Here is a 17,853-nt window from a genome sequence, read left to right as displayed (position 1 = left end):
GCATTCAGATGTTTATATTTTTCCTTTTCTCCTTTGCTTTTCACTTCTCTTCTTTTCACAGCTATTTGTAAGGCCTCCTCAGACAGCCATTTTGCTTTTTTGCATTTCTTTTCCATGGGGATGGTCTTGATCCCTGTCTCCTGTACAATGTCACGAACCTCCGTCCATAGTTCATCAGGCACTCTATCTATCAGATCTAGGCCCTTATATCTATTTCTCACTTCCACTGTATAATCATAAGGTATTTGATTTAGGTCATACCTGAATGGTCTAGTGGTTTTCCCTACTTACTTCAATTTAAGTCTGAATTTGGCAGTAAGAAGTTCATGGTCTGAGCCACAGTCAGCTCCTGGTCTTGTTTTTGTTGACTGTATAGAGCTTCTCCATCTTTGGCTGCAAAGAATATAATCAATCTGATTTCTAGATGTCAAATAAGACCTTATTCCATCTGTTACAGATTTGTCAACAAGAAAAGTATCTCAACGTAAAAAAATCCACAAAACTTAAGGAAAGCAAGATATGTGTTTTTGTTGCAGTCAGTTCAGTTGCTCAGTCCTGTCTGTTTCTTTGTGACCCTATGGACTGCAGCACACCAGGCCTCCCTGTCCATCACCAACTCCTGGAGTTCACCCAAACTCATGTCCCTTGAGTTGGTGATGCCATCCAACCATCTCATCCTTTGTCGTCCCCTATTCATCCTGCCCTCAATCTTTCCCAGCATCAGGGTCTTTTCCAATGAGTCAGCTCTTCACATCAGGTGGCCAAGGTATTGGAGTTTCAGCTTCAGCATCAGTCCATCCAATGACTATTCTGGACTGATTTCCTTTAGAATGGACTGGTTGGATATCCTGACAGTCTAAGGGGCTCTCAAGAGTCTTCTCCAACACCACAGTTCAAAAGCATCAATTCTTTGGCACTCAGCTTTCTTTATAGTCCAACTCTCACATCCACACGTGACTACTGAAAAAATCATAGCTTTAACTAGATGGACCTTTGTTGGCAAAGTAATGTCTCTGCTTTTTAATATGCTGTCTAGGTTTGTAATAGGTTTTCTTCCAAGGAGCAAGCGTCTTTTAATTTCATTGCTGCAGTCACCATCTGCAGTGATTTTGAAGCCCCCCCAAAATAAAGTCTGTCACTGTTTCCATTGTTTGCCCATCTATTTGCCATGAAGTGATCGGACCAGATGCCATGATTTTAGTTTTCTGAATGTTGAGTTTTAAGCCAGCTTTTTCTCTCTCCTCTTTCATCAAGAGGCTCTTTAGTTCTTCACTTTCTGCCATAAGTGTGGTGTCTTATCTGAGGTTATTGATAGTTCTCCCGGCAATCTTGATTCCAGCTTGTGCTTCTTCCAGCCCAGCGTTTCTCATGATGTACTCTGCATAGAAGTTAAATAAGCAGTGACAATATACAGCCTTGACGTACTCCTTTTCCTATTTGGAACCAGTCTGTTGTTCCATGTCGAGTTCTAACTGTTGCTTCCTGACCGGCATATAGGTTTCTCAAGAGGCAGGTCAGGTGGTCTGGTAGTTCCATCTCTTGCAGAATTTTCCACAGTTTGTTGTGATCCACACAGTCAAAGGCTTTGGCATAGTCAATAAAACAGAAGTAGATATTTGTCTGGAACTCTCTTGCTTTTTCAATGATCCAGTGGATGTTGGCAATTTGATCTCTGGTTCCTCTGCCTTTTCTAAATCCAGCTTGGACATCTGAAATTTCATGGTTCATGTATTGCTGAAGCCTGGCTTGGGGAATTTTGAGCATTTTTTTGCTAGCATGTGAGATGAGTACAATTGTGCGGTAGTTTGAACATTCTTTGACATTGCCTTTGTGTTTGGAATGAAAATGGACATTTTCCACAGTCCTGTGGCCACTGCTCAGTTTTCCAAATTTGCTGGCATATTGAGTGCAGCACTTTCACAGCATTATGTTTTAGGATTTGAAATAGTTCAACTGGAATTCCATCACCTCCACTAGCTTTGTTCATAGTGATGCTTCCTAAGGCCCACTTGACTTCATATTCCAGGATGTCTGGCTCTAGGTGAGTTTTTGTTGTAGGAAACCAGTTCTGACTCCATGTTGGAAACTGTTCCTTTGACTTGCTTTTATTATTATAATGATACTTAGTGACTTGCCTGGAAGACGCTGACCTACTGCTTGACTGTAAGCTAAAGTGCCTTTGTCCAGCTGATGGATAGATAGTTTGTCCCTGCCCACGTGTGAATAGAAGAAATTAACACACCCCTTCTGAAGGCTTGCCATTCCCTTGGAGTTGTTTTGTAGAACGAAGACCCTTTCACTTTAGTTGCCCACTGCATCTCCCTCTCTGTTCTGCCTTTTGTCTTTATTTCCTCATTGCTTCTTTCTCTGATTGATAAAAGAACTTGGCATCCACACCCTGATAAAAGTTATTTTGAGGTGCTAGCTGGCCATCTTCTTGGTCTGCTGACTCCCCAGTTAAAGTGTCTTCCTTGCCTCAACACCTCATCTTTAGGATTCATTGGCCTGTTGTGTGGTGAGCAGATCAAGCTTGGATTCCTTAACATTTTCAGTGGAAGGTATAAGGAATAAAAGATACTGAATTATGTATGATCAGGATTCTCTAAGACTGGATTGAGTTTAGTTGGTTAAATGGATTTTGCTAAAAATGGGCTGGAACAAGACTGGTTTTGTTACCAAGGTCAAGCTTGTTTCTCTCTTTCTCCTTGTCCCTGTTTTTTATCTCTGTCTTTTGATTTTCTGTCTTTCTATACATTTGCTCTGTCTCTGTATCTTTTTTAGCATTAGAATCAAACTGCAGTACATATTTTACTAATATTTATTACAAACCACTTGCATTTTTTCTCTTAACCTAAAAATCAAATAAATACATTATATAATTATCTTAAAACTTGCCAAATTATGAGGAAATTTTTCTTACATAACTTATATCAATTGATTATTTTTCTCTGAGTATTGGCCCTCAGTATTAAAAAATGTCCTCTCCACTGGGTAAGACTCCAAATATAATGCTGAATATAATGCTGTTTCCTCTTTCTGGTCTTCTTTATCTGCTCATAAGCCCTTGTAGCATTTCCTTCCAGTAAGGCCAGGGTCCCAGCTGGGTTTGAAGCCACCATGTCATTCATTCAGTCTTGGCTTCAGTGATCTTTCCTGCTAACAAGGATGCTCCCCAATTTCCCTCTCAAGTCACCCGATGTATGGGACATCTCACTACCCCTGCCTGGCCCCACTTCCGCCTGGGAAAAGATAAAGTGTGAGATACTATGGTCCCTCTACTCATGATGAAGCTGCCTACTGTTCTAACTTTTCTCCTTTGAGAACGCCATCAACCCTGAATCCCTGGTTCTGTCATTCTGTTACTGAGTTCAAGCTTGCTCTGCTTGCCGCATGATAGGCCAGTAAGTTTGAGAGATGAGGGGTTAAGACAAAGGAGCCAGCTGACCAAGAAGATGGCAGGTTATTGCCTCAAAATAACCATCTTATTGGGGTCTGGATGAGAGGTTCTTTTCATAGAGCGAAAGAGAAAGAAGCCAGGAGGAACTAAAGTCAAAAGACAGAATAGAGAGGGAGAGGCAGTGGGGAAGTAAAGTGAAAGGGTCTTCAGTCTAGCAAAACATCTCCTAGGGAATGACCAGCCTTCGGAAGTGTTAATCTCTTTTCATTCACGGGTGGGCAGGGTCAGATCATCTGAGAACTGAACAAAGGCACTTCAGTTTACCCTCAGGCGAGCAACAGAGTCCTCTGAAGCAGGCCCTTAGGTATGATCATAATAACAAAAGCAAGGAAAAGCAAGTCAAAGAAACGGTTCCAACATAGTCAGAATTGGCTTCTTCTGTAAAACAGTTTTGGTTTTTTCCTCCAGTATTGTTGAAACACTGCTTTTTACTACAGACTATGTAAATATCTTTGCCTTTATGGGATTTGTATTAATATTTGCTTTTGAGATCTCTGGTTACTTTGGCTAAGCAATGAGTATTGTCTTACAATGATTTAGTTTGACCAAGTGTTTTAAACTTTTTGACAAGCTTCCCAAATATCACATTGTAATTAAATTTCTTTTGAGTTCCAGCTAACTTTGGGATACTTTCAAGTGCCCTAAAGGTCTCTTACAGAGAAATATTTAACTAGAATTATTTTGTAGGTTAAATGTAATCATTCATAATTCTGGTTACTGTAACCAAGTTTCTTTATCTATCAGATGTTTACCATATCTTTTGTTATTTACATACACTTTTGTACTCTGACGCTGTTACAAAAAGGGATTCATTACTAAGGAGATTCAAGAGGGCTAAGGAAGCAGTCACAACATTTCCACATCACAATGATGGCTAGGAGAGGTTTCCGTCACCCCTCTGCTTCCCGTAAGAATGTGGGAGTAAATTATCTGAGAGTGGAAAATAAAACAGGAGGGGAGGGGGCAGGGCACAATTTTTGAAAGAAAGACATCACCCAAGGACCAAGAAGCAAATAGATCCAAGATGGTTGAGTAGTTCTAGAGCCTCAATGTATGCTCTTTGTAACAGATCAGCAAAATAAGCAACACACCCATTAGTTCTGTTCAGTTTAGTCGCTCAGTCGTGTCCGACTCTTTGTGACCCCATCGCAGCATGTCAGGCCTCCCTGTCCATCACTAACTCCCGGAGTTCACTCAGACTCATGTCCATCGAGTCAGTGATGCCATCCAGCCATCTCATCCTCCGTCGTCCCCTTCTCCTCCTGCCCCCAATCCCTCCCAGCATCAGAGTCTTTTCCAATGAGTCAACTCTTCGCATGAGGTGGCCAAAGTACTGGAGTTTCAGCTTTAGCATCGTTCCCTCCAAAGAAATCCCAGGGCTGATCTCTTTCAGAATGGACTGGTTGGATCTCCTTGCAGTCCAAGGGACTCTCAAGAGTCTTCTCCAACACCACAGTTCAAAAGCATCAATTCTTTGGCGCTCAGCCTTCTTCACAGTCCAACTCTCACATCCATGCATGACCACAGGAAAAACCTTGACTAGATGGACCTTAGTTGGCAAAGTAATGTCTCTGCTTTTGAATATGCTATCTAGGTTAGATACCCATCAGCTGGTGGTGGCTCTGCGACTGCTGCTAAGTCGCTTCAGTCGTGTCCGACTCTGTGCGACCCCATAGATGGCAGCCCACCAGGCTCCTCGTCCCTGGGATTCTCCAGGCAAGAACACTGGAGTGGGTTGCCATTTCCTTCTCCAATGCATGAAAGTGAAAAGTGAAAGTAAAGTTGCTCAGTCGTGTCCGACTCTTCGCGACCCCATGGACTTCAGCCTACCAGGCTCCTCTGTCCATGGGATGTTCTAGGCAAGAGTACTGGAGTGGGGTGCCATCACCTTATTCAATATAAAGAAACTTTTAGGGATAGAAAATGTAAATGAGATTAGAACGTTTAGATAAACTGTTAAGAATGAATATGCTTCAGAAATCTCTAAAATAGTCTTTGCAATTTTGCTCACTTAAAATTCTGGAATTGCATTAAATTAAGTGAGGAAAGTTTATTGAATAGCTGGGTCATTCCCAAATAAGGTACTGAAACATTAACTACTGAACATTGACTTACTTTTACAGAGAAACTAAAGATATTTAAAACTATTAATGAATGTGTTTGGTGCCGCCCTGCGATGTTCTCAATCTGAAAGCATTTTTTTTTTTTTTTTTAGAAATTATAACGGTATTTGTTACTAGTCTCCAAAATACTAATGCAGAGGACATTAATTGCTTACTTCTTAGTTTTCACAGGAAATGAAGGTTTTAAGAGATGAGGATTCTAATTTAAGTATGTGATTAAAGCTAACAGAAATAAAAAATTTTCAGCAAACAATAGGAAACCAGGGTGTAAGTTATCAGTCAAGATGGCATGTGGAATGGAGTTGAATTTTATCGAGGGAAAAGGAAATCGCTCTGACTTACAGCTGACTGTTTGATTGGAAAAAATAAAGTTGTTGTACAGAAAGTGGTGAACAGTTTTGAGGAAAGCAGACCCCAAGAAAACAGCTTTGTGCATGATCAGGAGTGACGCGGGGCTTCCCTGGTGGTCAGCGGCAAAGAATCTGCCTGCCAATGAAGGACGCAGGAGGCACAGGTCCGAGCCAAAATATTCGTCTCCTAATCTTGGTGAACTTCGCTGGTCCTTAAATCCTGCCTGTGGTGATTTCGTCGCTGTTCCTCCTTTGATTAGGAACTGTTCCTGCCTTTTACAGTGCAGGAGAAAGCAATCTGCCTGCAATGCAGGAGACCTGGGTTCCACCCCTGGCTTGGGAAGATCCTCTGGAGAAGGAAATGGCAACTCACTCCAGTACTCTTGCCTGGAGAATCCCATGGACAGAGGAGCTTGGTAGGCAGCAGTCCATTGGGTTGCAGAGTCAGACACTACTCTTAACTGTTGACGTTGACGGCTGCCTTTTGGAAGTGAGAGATCATGGAGGCTGGAGTCTTGCCTATAAGAAACAAAGTGAAGTCGCTCAGTCATGTCTGACCCTTTGCGACCCCACGGACCGTATGTAGCCTGCCAGGCTTCTCTGTCCATGGGATTCTCCAGGCAAGAGTACTGGGGTGGGTTGGCATTTCTTTCCCCAGGGGATCTTCCCGACCCAGGGATCAAACCCGAGTCTCCCACATTGCGGGCAGACGCTTTACCGTATGAGCCACCAGGAAAGCCAAATAAACAAAAAAGGGACAAAAAGGCCTCCGCGCCCAGGAGTCCCATGGGGCGCTAGTCAGCATCCAAAAGTGTTTCCTCTGCTTTTGCGACTCTTTTCGTAGCCCTTGGGAATCACGAACGTTCGTCCAGTGTACTTCGGCTGTTACACACGTTTCCCATCACAACCGTGTGCTGACCGCAAACTCCTGTTAACGGAAGCTCTCCGCCGGCCCTGTGGAGTCCCACGCAGCGCGGGCTTTGAGCATGCGCAAGAGCTCGATCCCGCTGGGTCGCGGGCAAGCGCGCGCCCTGGCGCCTCCTCCCTCCCGCTTGACAACGGGAAGTCTGCGAACGTTAGGGCGCGTGCGCAGACGGGGCCGGGGCGGCGGGAGAGGGGGTGGGGGTGGGGGGGACGCCTGCAGAGCGCATGGGCAGAGCCACCGTACGTCCGTTTGTCCGGATCGGAGGGGAGAGAGTGGGCGCCATCTTCTTCTGGGTTCGCTGAGGGCTCTCCCGGCTCTGGGAGGCTGCTGCGGACGAGGAGTGCTCCCCGCCCCCAGCCTTGGGGTTCCGACTCGGCTGCAGCGGTGTGTGTTTGATCGCCCTAGTGCGAAGCAGTTACCGCAGGGGCGTCGGGCGTGGGGAGGGCTTGGCGGCCGGGACCGAAGCACAGGGAAAGGCGGGGCCGCGCCAGCAGCGAGCTTAGCTTCTGCCGTCAGGGCACCCTCTTTTCCCCTGCTAAACGCACCCGACTTCCCCGGCAGCCTCCATGTGGTGTTGTGCGTGCCCTTGTCAGTCGGCTTGAGAGAGTGGAGATCTGGAAGGATTCCATAGGTACTTGTTTTTCTTTGCTATGTCATCGTAGTCAGTGGTGGCAGGAAAAGCGCTTGGAGGCCCGGCTAGTTTTAGGCTTGAGGGGAGCCCAAGCGTTTAGATGTAGGGACAGCTCACCCTTGGGCGAGTCGGGGTGGAATGTTTGCCCTTGAGCCGGTGTAACGGAAAGGCACGGAGGTTGGGTGGTCCAGGTTGATTTGAAGGCTGATTTGGCTGAAGGTCTGCCAAGAGCATCGGATCCCACGTAGGAACTTTGGCCTGGAGCAAAAGAAGGAAGCTCTGACCCCTGGGAGTCTGGACAAAGGCTTTTTGAGCTATAGAAGCAATGCCTTCGGATGATCCCCATTTGAGGAGGATGGATGTTAATGGGAATTCCTGTGCCGTGTGGATTCGCCTTCATTTCCAGTTTCTACTGGGGACTTGGCTCTGTGTCGTCATGCCTTTGGCTTTTGATTTTAATCATCTACGTTATAAAAGGATAAAAAGCAAATCGTCATAAAGAATCCTTATGGAGTGGGGTAGATTATTTTCTGCAGGGTTCACTCTTGCATTTTAAATGCACTTCATCATAACTTTAGGTTTTAAGAAATAGCAGTTAACTCTCTCTCACCATGTCTGGAAAATGACTTGCTATTCTCTAGTTAAGATAAATGGATCGGAGATAATACCATTTCAAGTTAGCTTTTCTCCCTTTTCCCTCTAAGGCTTGATTAGAAAATAAGCATTTCATAGGGTTTTTGTGATAATGATTAAATGGGATGAATCCTTGGATAAAATCAGCTAAGTTATTTAAAATGAGCTTGTTCATTTCAGCCACTTACCCTTAAGTGAGCTTTTAAGGATTCAGTTCCTTTTTTTTAAAAATAAGTTAGAAGTTCTAATAGCTCACTGTCTTTAAATCAACACAGCTATAAAGATGGTTTTGTTGCATTCGTAAGAAGAAGCATTTTAAGTGTAGAGTAGGGTTTTTTGCTTTTTGTGTAGCGTTCTAAGAATAGAATTTCTGGGGTATTTGCTTAGGAAAATCACGTGGAAACCACAGGAAAGTTGCTCATTTTGATATCTGGTTTCTTACAGGTGATCTCCTAAGTGTATTTCTGTAGAGGGATAAATAGTACATTACCCTTCTATTTCAAGGGCAAAAAAGTTTAAGCAATAGTTATGTTTCACTGTGGCAAATTAGAAGAAAAATTTTTTTATATTCTTGAATTGGAATTCATGAATTTGTACTCATGAAACTACTTAGTTAAAATATTGTTTTCAAATTAGGATAAATTATAAGACTTCTTAAAATTTGACGCTAATTATTTTGTGAAATGTTCTCGACTATTTTTGTACATATGTTTCCTTTCACATTTTTAAAAGTTTAGCAGGGATAAAATGTTTTACACTACTTTCTAAAAATAACAGGAGCTAAGTCATTTTGCATAGTAAAGAGTCTTGGAATATTAATGTGAACATCCAGAAGCCATTTGTAGTTTTTATTAAAATGTTGGTGTGGGTTTGTTGAAGAAGTGAAGCTTATACTCATTTTTGGGGTGGTTGGGGGGTACCATGCAGATACTGTCTAATAGACTAAGTTTTAGAACTATTTTTTATGTTCACAGTAATATTGAGTGGAAACTACAAAGATTTTTTATATGTCCTATGTCCGCCCCACCATTTTCATGCATTAATATTATATAGTAAACCTCACTAATCGGAGAAGGTGATGGCACCCCACTCCAGTACTCTTGCCTGGAAAATCCCATGGACAGAGGAGCCTGGTAGGCTGCAGTCCATGGGGTCGCTAGGAGTCAGACAGGACTGAGCGACTTCACTTTCACTTTTTGCTTTCATGCATTGGAGAAGGGAATGGCAACCCACTCCAGTGTTCTTGCCTGGAGAATCCCAGGGACGGGGGAGCCTGCTGGGCTGGTGTCTATAGGGTCACACAGAGTTGGACACGACTGAAGCGACTTAGCAACAAACCTCAGTAATACTTTTAATATCAATTTGGCATTGATAATTCAAATGTGTAAAAAATGCCAGTTAATTTCTTGATATCATTGTTAGTTGTAGTTTGAAAAGTAGTCAATGGATCTTTTTCAAAGGAAAATAGACCTTGCAGACCTCAAAGACCATGTTTTCAGACAGCACTTTGTGGATGAGTGGTATTTAAGTGTAAGTACTGAATTAAAACATTTGTTCATTAAAGACATAATTTATAATCATTAATAGGTCTTAAAAAACATATTTGGTAAGAATACTTAGTTTGGGTATCTCTGAAAGTATTTGATGTAAGTAATCTTGAGATTTTTCAATAGTTAATACTGATATCCCCAAATATTCCAAATTAATGTATTACTATGTTTCTACCTTCTGCATAGTCATTTGGGTTTCCCCAGAAGGCAGGACAGTTATTCAAAATGGGGTAAACTTACTAGCATAATAAAATTTGAGTTTAAGATACAGAGTAGCAATAGTTGAGTATAAGTAATTGAGATTTTAGATTTTAGGGATATTTTACTATTTGTCTTAGTGGAGTCAGGAAATTGGGTTCCATGTTTGGAAGTGTGAGGTGTTTATGTAGAACTTAAAATTGTGTCCAGATGGTAGCCATTGGTTTGGATTTATTGCTTTAAAAAATGGTTTTCTTCATTTATTGTATCATTTATTAATTTGATTTGCTCTTATGATTTGAAAGATTTACAGGAGAGTTGGAAATGATGAATTAGATATTGGTTTTTTCAAGTGGAAGATAGGGTTTCGGGAATTTTTGGTGTTAAATTGTCATTTTTACTTGTAGAAAAGATTTTTAAAAATTGGTTGTAAAATTCACATACAGTCAAAGGCACAGACCTTACTTAAGGATAGGTTCATTTAGCCTTGATAAATTTACACTCCCAGGTAATCAATAGTCCACTCAGAATATATAACATTTCTATCACCTTTTTCTGGGGCCACTTTCAATTAAGGACCAGTTGTTAAGTTTTCAGGTTTTTTGTTTCTAAATAATTTGCAGAGGTCTCCTTGGAATTTCTACCTTTTTGCTAAAAGATGATTATTTTCCCCTTGGAACAAAGATAACCATTTTGTAATACCCTTAGCTATGCCTTTTTATATTGCTTCACTTTTAATAGGTAATTGTGAAGTGAATATCCTAATCTGGCGTTGTTTAAGGTCAATTACAGGGTCCAAGGATTAATTATATTTCATTTTCTTTCCACAGTTAAGTTGCTTTTACAGAATTAACAGGTCTGCAAGAAATAAAAAGGTAAGATATCCAGAGCTTAAGGCTTTTCACAGAGGCTTGACAAAAAAAAAAAAAAAAAAAAAAAAAAAGTAGAATAGTACACCTGGGTATGCATGGCTTCTGTACTTTATGTCTGGCCAGTAATGCACTAGTGGTAGGCAGTTTATTATCATGAGCAGAAATTATATACTGTCCATAGATGGCTTTTCTAAGTATGTAAAATTTGTTGTGGTTGGTAAAATTCTTTAATCCACAAAGCTCTCTCTCATGTTTCACTAGCAGATATGTCTGAAAATAGTTTGGTCTTGTTGTGAAGTAGCACTTGGCAGACGTACAGAGATGTGACCTTTTTTTTCTACTCAACACTGTATAGGATAGGTGATAGGAAATGTTTCTTCAAAGTAGCTGGTTTATTTGTATGTTTAGTTGGGAGAAAATTTATTCCATTTGTTTAAAGAATTAGATACAGTCAATATCGTTGTGAACGCATATCTTGTTTTCATTTATAAATGCTGAAGAAGGTAGGGACGAGTAATTATTAAGCTTAGTTTTGGATTAGGTACTTCAAAAATAAGACTTGCTATTATGTGTACCTTTCTGTCTGCAGGTCATTATTGCTGTGGTTTGCGCTCAGCATGGCTGTAGTCATCCGTTTACTGGGGCTTCCTTTTATTGCGGGGCCTGTGGATATCCGTCACTTCTTCACGGGATTGACTATTCCTGATGGAGGAGTGCATATAATTGGAGGGGAAATTGGGGAGGCTTTTATTATTTTTGCAACAGATGAAGATGCAAGACGTGCCGTAAGTCGTTCAGGAGGGTTTATCAAGGATTCATCTGTAGAGCTCTTTCTTAGTAGTAAAGCAGAAATGCAGAAGACTATAGAAATGAAAAGAACTGACCGCATGGGAAGAGAGAGACCAGGATCTGGGGCATCAGGGGTTGGCAGCTTATCTAATTTTGTTGAGGCTATTAAAGAAGAAGGAAGTAATTCTGGATATGGTTCTCCAATTAATCAAGATGCTGGGTTTCATACTAACGGTACAGGACATGGTGATTTAAGGCCAAGAAAGACACGGCCATTGACAGCTGAGAATCCTTACTTGTTTCTACGAGGCTTGCCTTACTTAGTAAATGAAGATGATGTACGTGTCTTTTTCTCTGGTTTATGTGTGGATGGAGTAATTTTTTTAAAGCATCATGATGGCCGAAATAATGGTGATGCCATAGTAAAATTTGCCTCATGTATCGATGCTTCAGGAGGTCTTAAATGTCATAGAAGTTTTATGGGTTCAAGATTTATTGAAGTAATGCAAGGCTCAGAAAAACAGTGGATTGATTTTGGAGGTAATTTAATTAAGGAAGGTGACATTTCTATGAGGACTGAAGAACATACACCACCAAGAGGAATTAATGATAGACATTTTCGGAAACGATCTCATTCAAAATCTCCCAGAAGAACATGTTCCCGTTCTCCTCTGGGATTTTATGTTCACTTAAAAAATCTGTCTGTAAGTATTAACAAAAGAGATTTAAGAAATTTTTTTAGAGATACTGATCTGACAAATGAACAGATTAGGTTTTTATATAAAGATGAAAGAAGAACAAGATATGCCTTTGTGATGTTCAAGACTCTGAAAGACTATAACACTGCTCTGGGTTTACATAAGACTGTTTTACAATATCGTCCAGTTTATATTGATCCAGTTTCTAGGGAACAGATGCTGAAGTTCATTGAATGTTATGAAAAGAAAAGACCAGCATCAACAGAGAAAGAGAGACTTGGACAGGTCTCACAAAAACACTCTCAAGAAGGCTACTCTGGCCAGAAATTGTGCATATATATAAGAAATTTCCCATTTGATGTTACAAAAGTTGAAGTGCAGAAGTTCTTTGCTGACTTTTCTCTTGCTGAGGATGACATCTGCTTGCTTTATGATGACAAAGGAGTTGGTCTAGGAGAAGCGTTGGTGAAATTCAAATCAGAAGAGCAGGCCGTGAAAGCTGAACGTTTAAACCGACGGAGATTCTTGGGGACAGAGGTGTTGTTAAGGCTCATATCTGAGGCACAAATGCAGGAGTTCGGTGTAAATTTTTCTTCAATGTCTAGTGAAAGAATGCATGACCATTCACAGTCTTGCGATAGAGATGATCATTCCCATTCGTTTGACTCAAATGATCCACCAGTATACCCTGGTGGCCCTTCGGAAAACTTTAGGCATCAGCAAGAGGACTTGAGGCAACTGGACAATTTCAAGCATCCTCAGGGGGATTTCCGACCACCTGAAAGACGCCCTCCAGAAGACTTTAGGCATTCCCCAGAGGATTTCAGGCGGTCCCCGGAAAACTTCAGGCGCCTTCAGGAGGAACACTTCAGGCGGCCTCCTGAGGAGGACTTCAGGCGCTCTCGGGAGGAGGATTTCCGGTACCCAAGGGAGGAGGACTGGAGGCGGCCACCTGAGGAGGATTTCAGGCGACCTCCCAAGGAAGACTTCAGGAGACCCCAGGAGGAGGACTGGAGGCGCCCCCCAGAGGGAGACTTAAGGAGGCCACCTGAGGAGGATTGGAGGCGGCCTCCTGAGGAAGACTTCAGGCGGCTTCCCCCAGGGGAATGGAGGCGACAACCTGAGGAAGACTTTAGGCGGCCCCCGGAGGAGGATTTCAGGCGCCCTCCTGAGGAGGACTTCCGGCGACCCCACCAGGAGGACTTCAGGCGGTCTCCTGAGGAGGATTTCCGAGGTTCTCCCGAGGACTTCAGGCGGCCCCCCCCGGAACACTTCCGGCGGCCCCCCCCAGAGCACTTCCGTCGGCCACCCCCAGATCACTTCCGTCGGCTGCCCCCGGAGCACTTCCGGCGACCACCTCAGGAGCATTTCCGGAGGCCACCGCAGGAGCACTTCAGGCGGCCATCCCAGGAGCATTTTAGACGACCGCCTCAGGAGCTTTTCAGGCGGCCACCCCAGGAACATTTCAGGCGCCCCCGAGAGGAAGATTTTAGGCACCCACAGGATGAAGATTTCAGGGGCCCTCCGGATGAAGACTTTAGGCACCCTTCTGAAGAGGACTTCAGGAGTTCTCAGGAGGAAGATTTTAGAAGCCCTTCTGATGAGGACTTCAGGCGGCTCCCGGAGGAAGACCTCAGGGAAGCTCCAGAGGAGGACTCCAGAGTTCCTGACAGATTTAGACTTCCTGGTGAGGAGTTTAGGAGCCCCCCTGGTTTTAGAAGTCATCGCCCTTTTGTGAATTTTGGTCGCCCAGAAGGTGGCAAATTTGATTTTGGAAAGCGTAATATGGGAAGTTTTCCTGAGGGGAGATTTATGCCTGATCCAAAATTAAATTGTAATTCAGGTAGAGTAACACCTATTAAGATAATGAATCTTCCATTTAAAGCTAATGTTAATGAGATTTTAGACTTCTTCCATGGTTATAGAATCATACCTGATTCAGTTTCAATACAGTATAATGAGCAAGGATTACCCACAGGGGAAGCCATTGTTGCCATGATAAACTACAATGAAGCTATGGCTGCTATTAAAGACCTGAATGATAGACCAGTTGGCCCCCGCAAGGTTAAGTTAATTTTGCTCTAGAGAGCATTTCTAAATTGGTAATTATCTCCCCACAGTATTGATGCAGTAAAATGCATTTTTAAGTGTTTATTTTTAATTATCTAATGAAACATTTTAATTTTGACCTGTGAACAGAAGAAATGTAAATAGAATGTGAATCTGGTTTTCTTTTGCTTGCAAATTGCCATTCACTTTTTCTAACTTAAAAATATATATGCTTTTTTTTTGATGGGGGTGGGGTGGGTTGGGTTGGGGGGAGAACTAATTCCCTGAGTGCAGTAATTTTTGTTGATGTCATGGGTAAATGTCAAGACTTGTATAAAGTAGAAAACTGTGTTTGGGGAAGACAAGTTTTATGTTTACTTTTGTTTCCATTCTGTAGTCTACATTTCTACTCCAATTGTATAAGGAAATGGTCAGTGACTGATTGTTCAGGGTTAGCATTTTTATTGCTAACTGCCTGCAGAATTAATGCCCTCTTCCTTGTCTGAGATATTACTGTGTTAAGCCTCCCCTTAATCATAAGTAGCTCAAAATTGACAGACTGTGAACTTGAAGTTTACTTATGTAAAAGGCTTAGGAAATTAACTTTCAAAGTTTTTATAAAAATAAAAAAATTGCAACTGAATAGATGAACTAATTAACTTGTATTTGTATATATAGAAAAAAGAATTACAGCTTCTTTTGTGAAGGTTTTCAACAGCTATATTAAATAATATGACAGGAGGGACCAGACATTCTATAATAGTATATGAGTTCTTTGTGTAGTTCTGTGGTTTATTCCAACATCTCATCAACCAAACTGATAAGATTTACTCAATACTTAAAAAAGTAATTACAGGTACAAGGGGACCTTCAGGTTCTTGTTGGGAAGAATCTGATAAATGGACATAGTTTGTGTTTATAGGAAGAATTTACTTATGATTTATATAACTTGTGGTGTTTATTCTTAATTTCAAAACTTTTTTTATCCGGAGATTCAGTGACTAAATGTAACAAGAATTCTGTGAGATTAAATTTTTACTTCTTTGATATTTGACACTGTAGAGATTTTGCAAATACTGGATTTGATTTTTCATACCATAATAATAATGCTAACATTGGGTACTTTCTATGCGCTAGGCAGTTTAAGTGCTTTACATGCATAATGTCAATCTTAATATGCCTTAAGAGGCTTACAAGTATTTATTTCACAAATGAGATAAATTCGGAGTTTAAGTAACTTGCCTAAAGTCATAGTTACAAATCATGAAGCCAATTTCAACCCTGACAGACTTACTCACTCCAGTTCATGCTCTTAATACTTTGGCCTACCAACTTTGTTAAATGGTAGTTTTTAATTTTAGTAAGACCATGCTGGGCTTTCTTGGTGGCTCAATGGTAAAGAACCCGCCTGCCAGTGCAGGAGACATGGGTTCAATCCGTGGGTCCAGAAGATTCCCTCAAGAAGGAAATGGCAACTTACTCCAGGATTCTTGCCTGGGAAATGCCACAGACAGAGGAACCTGGCAGGCTACGTCCATGGGGTCACAAAAGAATCTGACACGACTTAGCAACTAAAGAAGACCATGCTAAAAATATTTTCAAGAGTAAAGGATATTTTCTTAACCTCTATTGTTGCTTTAAAAATAGCATTAAAAAAAAGATAAAATTAATATGCCCAAACATTGTGAATAAAAGACAGAGTAACTAGAAGTTACTATATATCCAGGAATTCTTTATGAGACAGACAGTATATATTGGCTTCTAATTTAAAATTGTTAATTTTATCAAACATGATTTTATTTTGATTGGTCTTTTATAATTTACATAAAACAGTTGATTTCCCTCAATTTTGTGATAGGTACTTCCCCACACTGAGCGAATAATAAAATTTGAATTTATATACAGTACTTTGGAGGGTATTGTAGAATACTTTTTAGTATTTAGCCATTTAGTACCGCAATACTCATCTTTAGTGATTTAAAGAAGTCTAAGAAAAACCAACCGAAGTTTCTGTGTTTTTAATTATGTTGAACATCCTACTTGCAGTAAAATGAATTAACTGGTAAATTTGGTTCAAAAAAGCACATCACTATGGCACTTGAAACTAGTAAGCTCACAAGCTAGGAAAATGACAATAGGAAGAAAAGATTTTTTAAGTGCTCAGATTGTATGGTTGATTTGATCAATCTTACTGAAGTGTATTGGAAGACCTAAAAATGCTTCTCAAATACATATAAATAAATGAAAGCTATGATGAAGCTTAAGGTGAAGTATAACTTAATATGGAACTGCTTCTCAGTCTAGGCTAGGGTGGAATGGTGGTGATAATTAAAAGGCTAACAATAATAATAAGCACAGGCTTTGTATTTTGATTGTAAAATTACTGGATTGATAAGAATTCTACTCCATGATCTTCAGTTTAGTATATTTTTTAACTTTAAGTTTGCTACACAAAACTGGCTTCTACTGCTTGGGAGCCATTTCTCCACATCTGTTCACAACTTTGCCTTCAGTGACATATTGGTAACTTAAATTGGCCATGGTAGGAGTATTTACACCGTGGAAACTGGTAAGTGCAGAGTATCAGGGCGTTTTCCACCGCAGTGAGCCAGTTTACCAACACACCACCAATTTCAAACACATAAAAGAGAACAGTGCACTAAATCCTCATAAACCCATTGCCCAGCTTCAATAATTATCTCATAGCCAGTTGTGTTTCCTCTCCTAAATTTATTAGGTATTATAGTGGCATATTGGTTATCAAGTTTAATACCCAGTGGCATTTTAATTACCTTAAAGCAAAACATTTTTGATTTGAGGCATCTGAAAAATATAGATCATGCCTAGAAAGTAAGCTTAATCTCATAACCAAGAGATAGTAAGACTCCTTAGGAGTGCACACTTACACACTTAATGATAATACTGTCATGAGCATTGGCTCTTGGTCCATATATCACCTATTAAGCAGTGACCCTATCACCTCCATCTCTGCATTAAATGTTAGCTAATATTTAGTGAACTATAATAGGTACTACATGATCTTTATATATGAATTAACTATATAGTTCCAATAACCCTAATATATCTATTTTGGAGACAAATGGAAGCCTATAACCAACTAACTAGTCAGACTGGTTGCCTGTCTTTTTATAAGGAAGCTAAAAAGAGGTTTTTATATTTTAAAATATGGTTACCTAAGTATCTATGTAATAGCCTTGATTCTGTCCCAGCTCACAAATAGTAGAAATAGTTACTTTATAACCCTTTTAAGACTTTCCCTTGTGGCTTTAGTGGTAAAGAACCCCCCTGTGAATGCACCCGTGAATGCAGGAGATACAGGTTCAATCCCTGGGCCACGCAGATTCCTTGGAGAAGGAAATGGCAATCCGTTCCAGTATTCTTGCCTGGGAAATCCCATGGACAGACAGCCCTGGTGGGCTACAGTCCATGAGTCACAAACACTGGACACAACATAGCGACTAAACAGCAACCCTTTCAGGTTGGCCAACCTATTGCTGGCCTAAAAATTAATTTACAGTTAAAGTATTACATGTAATAGTCTTTTTGTCCTTAGAATA

General features: G+C 40.9%; 1 protein-coding gene and 1 long non-coding RNA gene across 4 annotated transcripts; one reads left to right on the top strand and one right to left on the bottom strand.

Moving 5' to 3' along the window:
* Window positions 1-5,563: 5,563 nt before the first annotated feature.
* On the bottom strand, window positions 5,564-7,040 carry LOC112579082. Its single transcript, XR_003103487.3, has 2 exons — window positions 6,649-7,040; window positions 5,564-6,449 (listed from the first exon to the last, which is right to left on the bottom strand). It is a non-coding gene; the product is annotated as an uncharacterized LOC112579082 (long non-coding RNA).
* A 48-nt stretch (window positions 7,041-7,088) lies between these two features.
* On the top strand, window positions 7,089-14,918 carry RBM12B (RNA binding motif protein 12B). Of its 3 annotated transcripts, XM_025265026.3 has the most exons (4): window positions 7,089-7,239; window positions 7,417-7,486; window positions 10,698-10,742; window positions 11,329-14,918. In XM_025265026.3, the coding sequence occupies exon 4, from the start codon at window positions 11,357-11,359 to the stop codon at window positions 14,309-14,311; it is 2,955 nt and encodes a 984-aa protein (XP_025120811.1). In that variant the 5' UTR covers window positions 7,089-7,239; window positions 7,417-7,486; window positions 10,698-10,742; window positions 11,329-11,356; the 3' UTR covers window positions 14,312-14,918. The 3 variants fall into 3 exon arrangements, with proteins under 3 accessions (XP_025120811.1, XP_006055241.1, XP_044784465.1); XM_006055179.4 differs by lacking the exon at window positions 7,417-7,486; XM_044928530.2 differs by lacking the exons at window positions 7,089-7,239; window positions 7,417-7,486 and adding an exon at window positions 9,342-9,649.
* The last annotated feature ends 2,935 nt before the right edge of the window (window positions 14,919-17,853 follow it).

Source organism: Bubalus bubalis, chromosome 15 (assembly GCF_019923935.1).
Source record: "Bubalus bubalis isolate 160015118507 breed Murrah chromosome 15, NDDB_SH_1, whole genome shotgun sequence".
Classification (NCBI taxonomy): Eukaryota; Metazoa; Chordata; class Mammalia; order Artiodactyla; family Bovidae; genus Bubalus; species Bubalus bubalis.
This window is presented reverse-complemented; position numbering and strand designations above follow the sequence as displayed.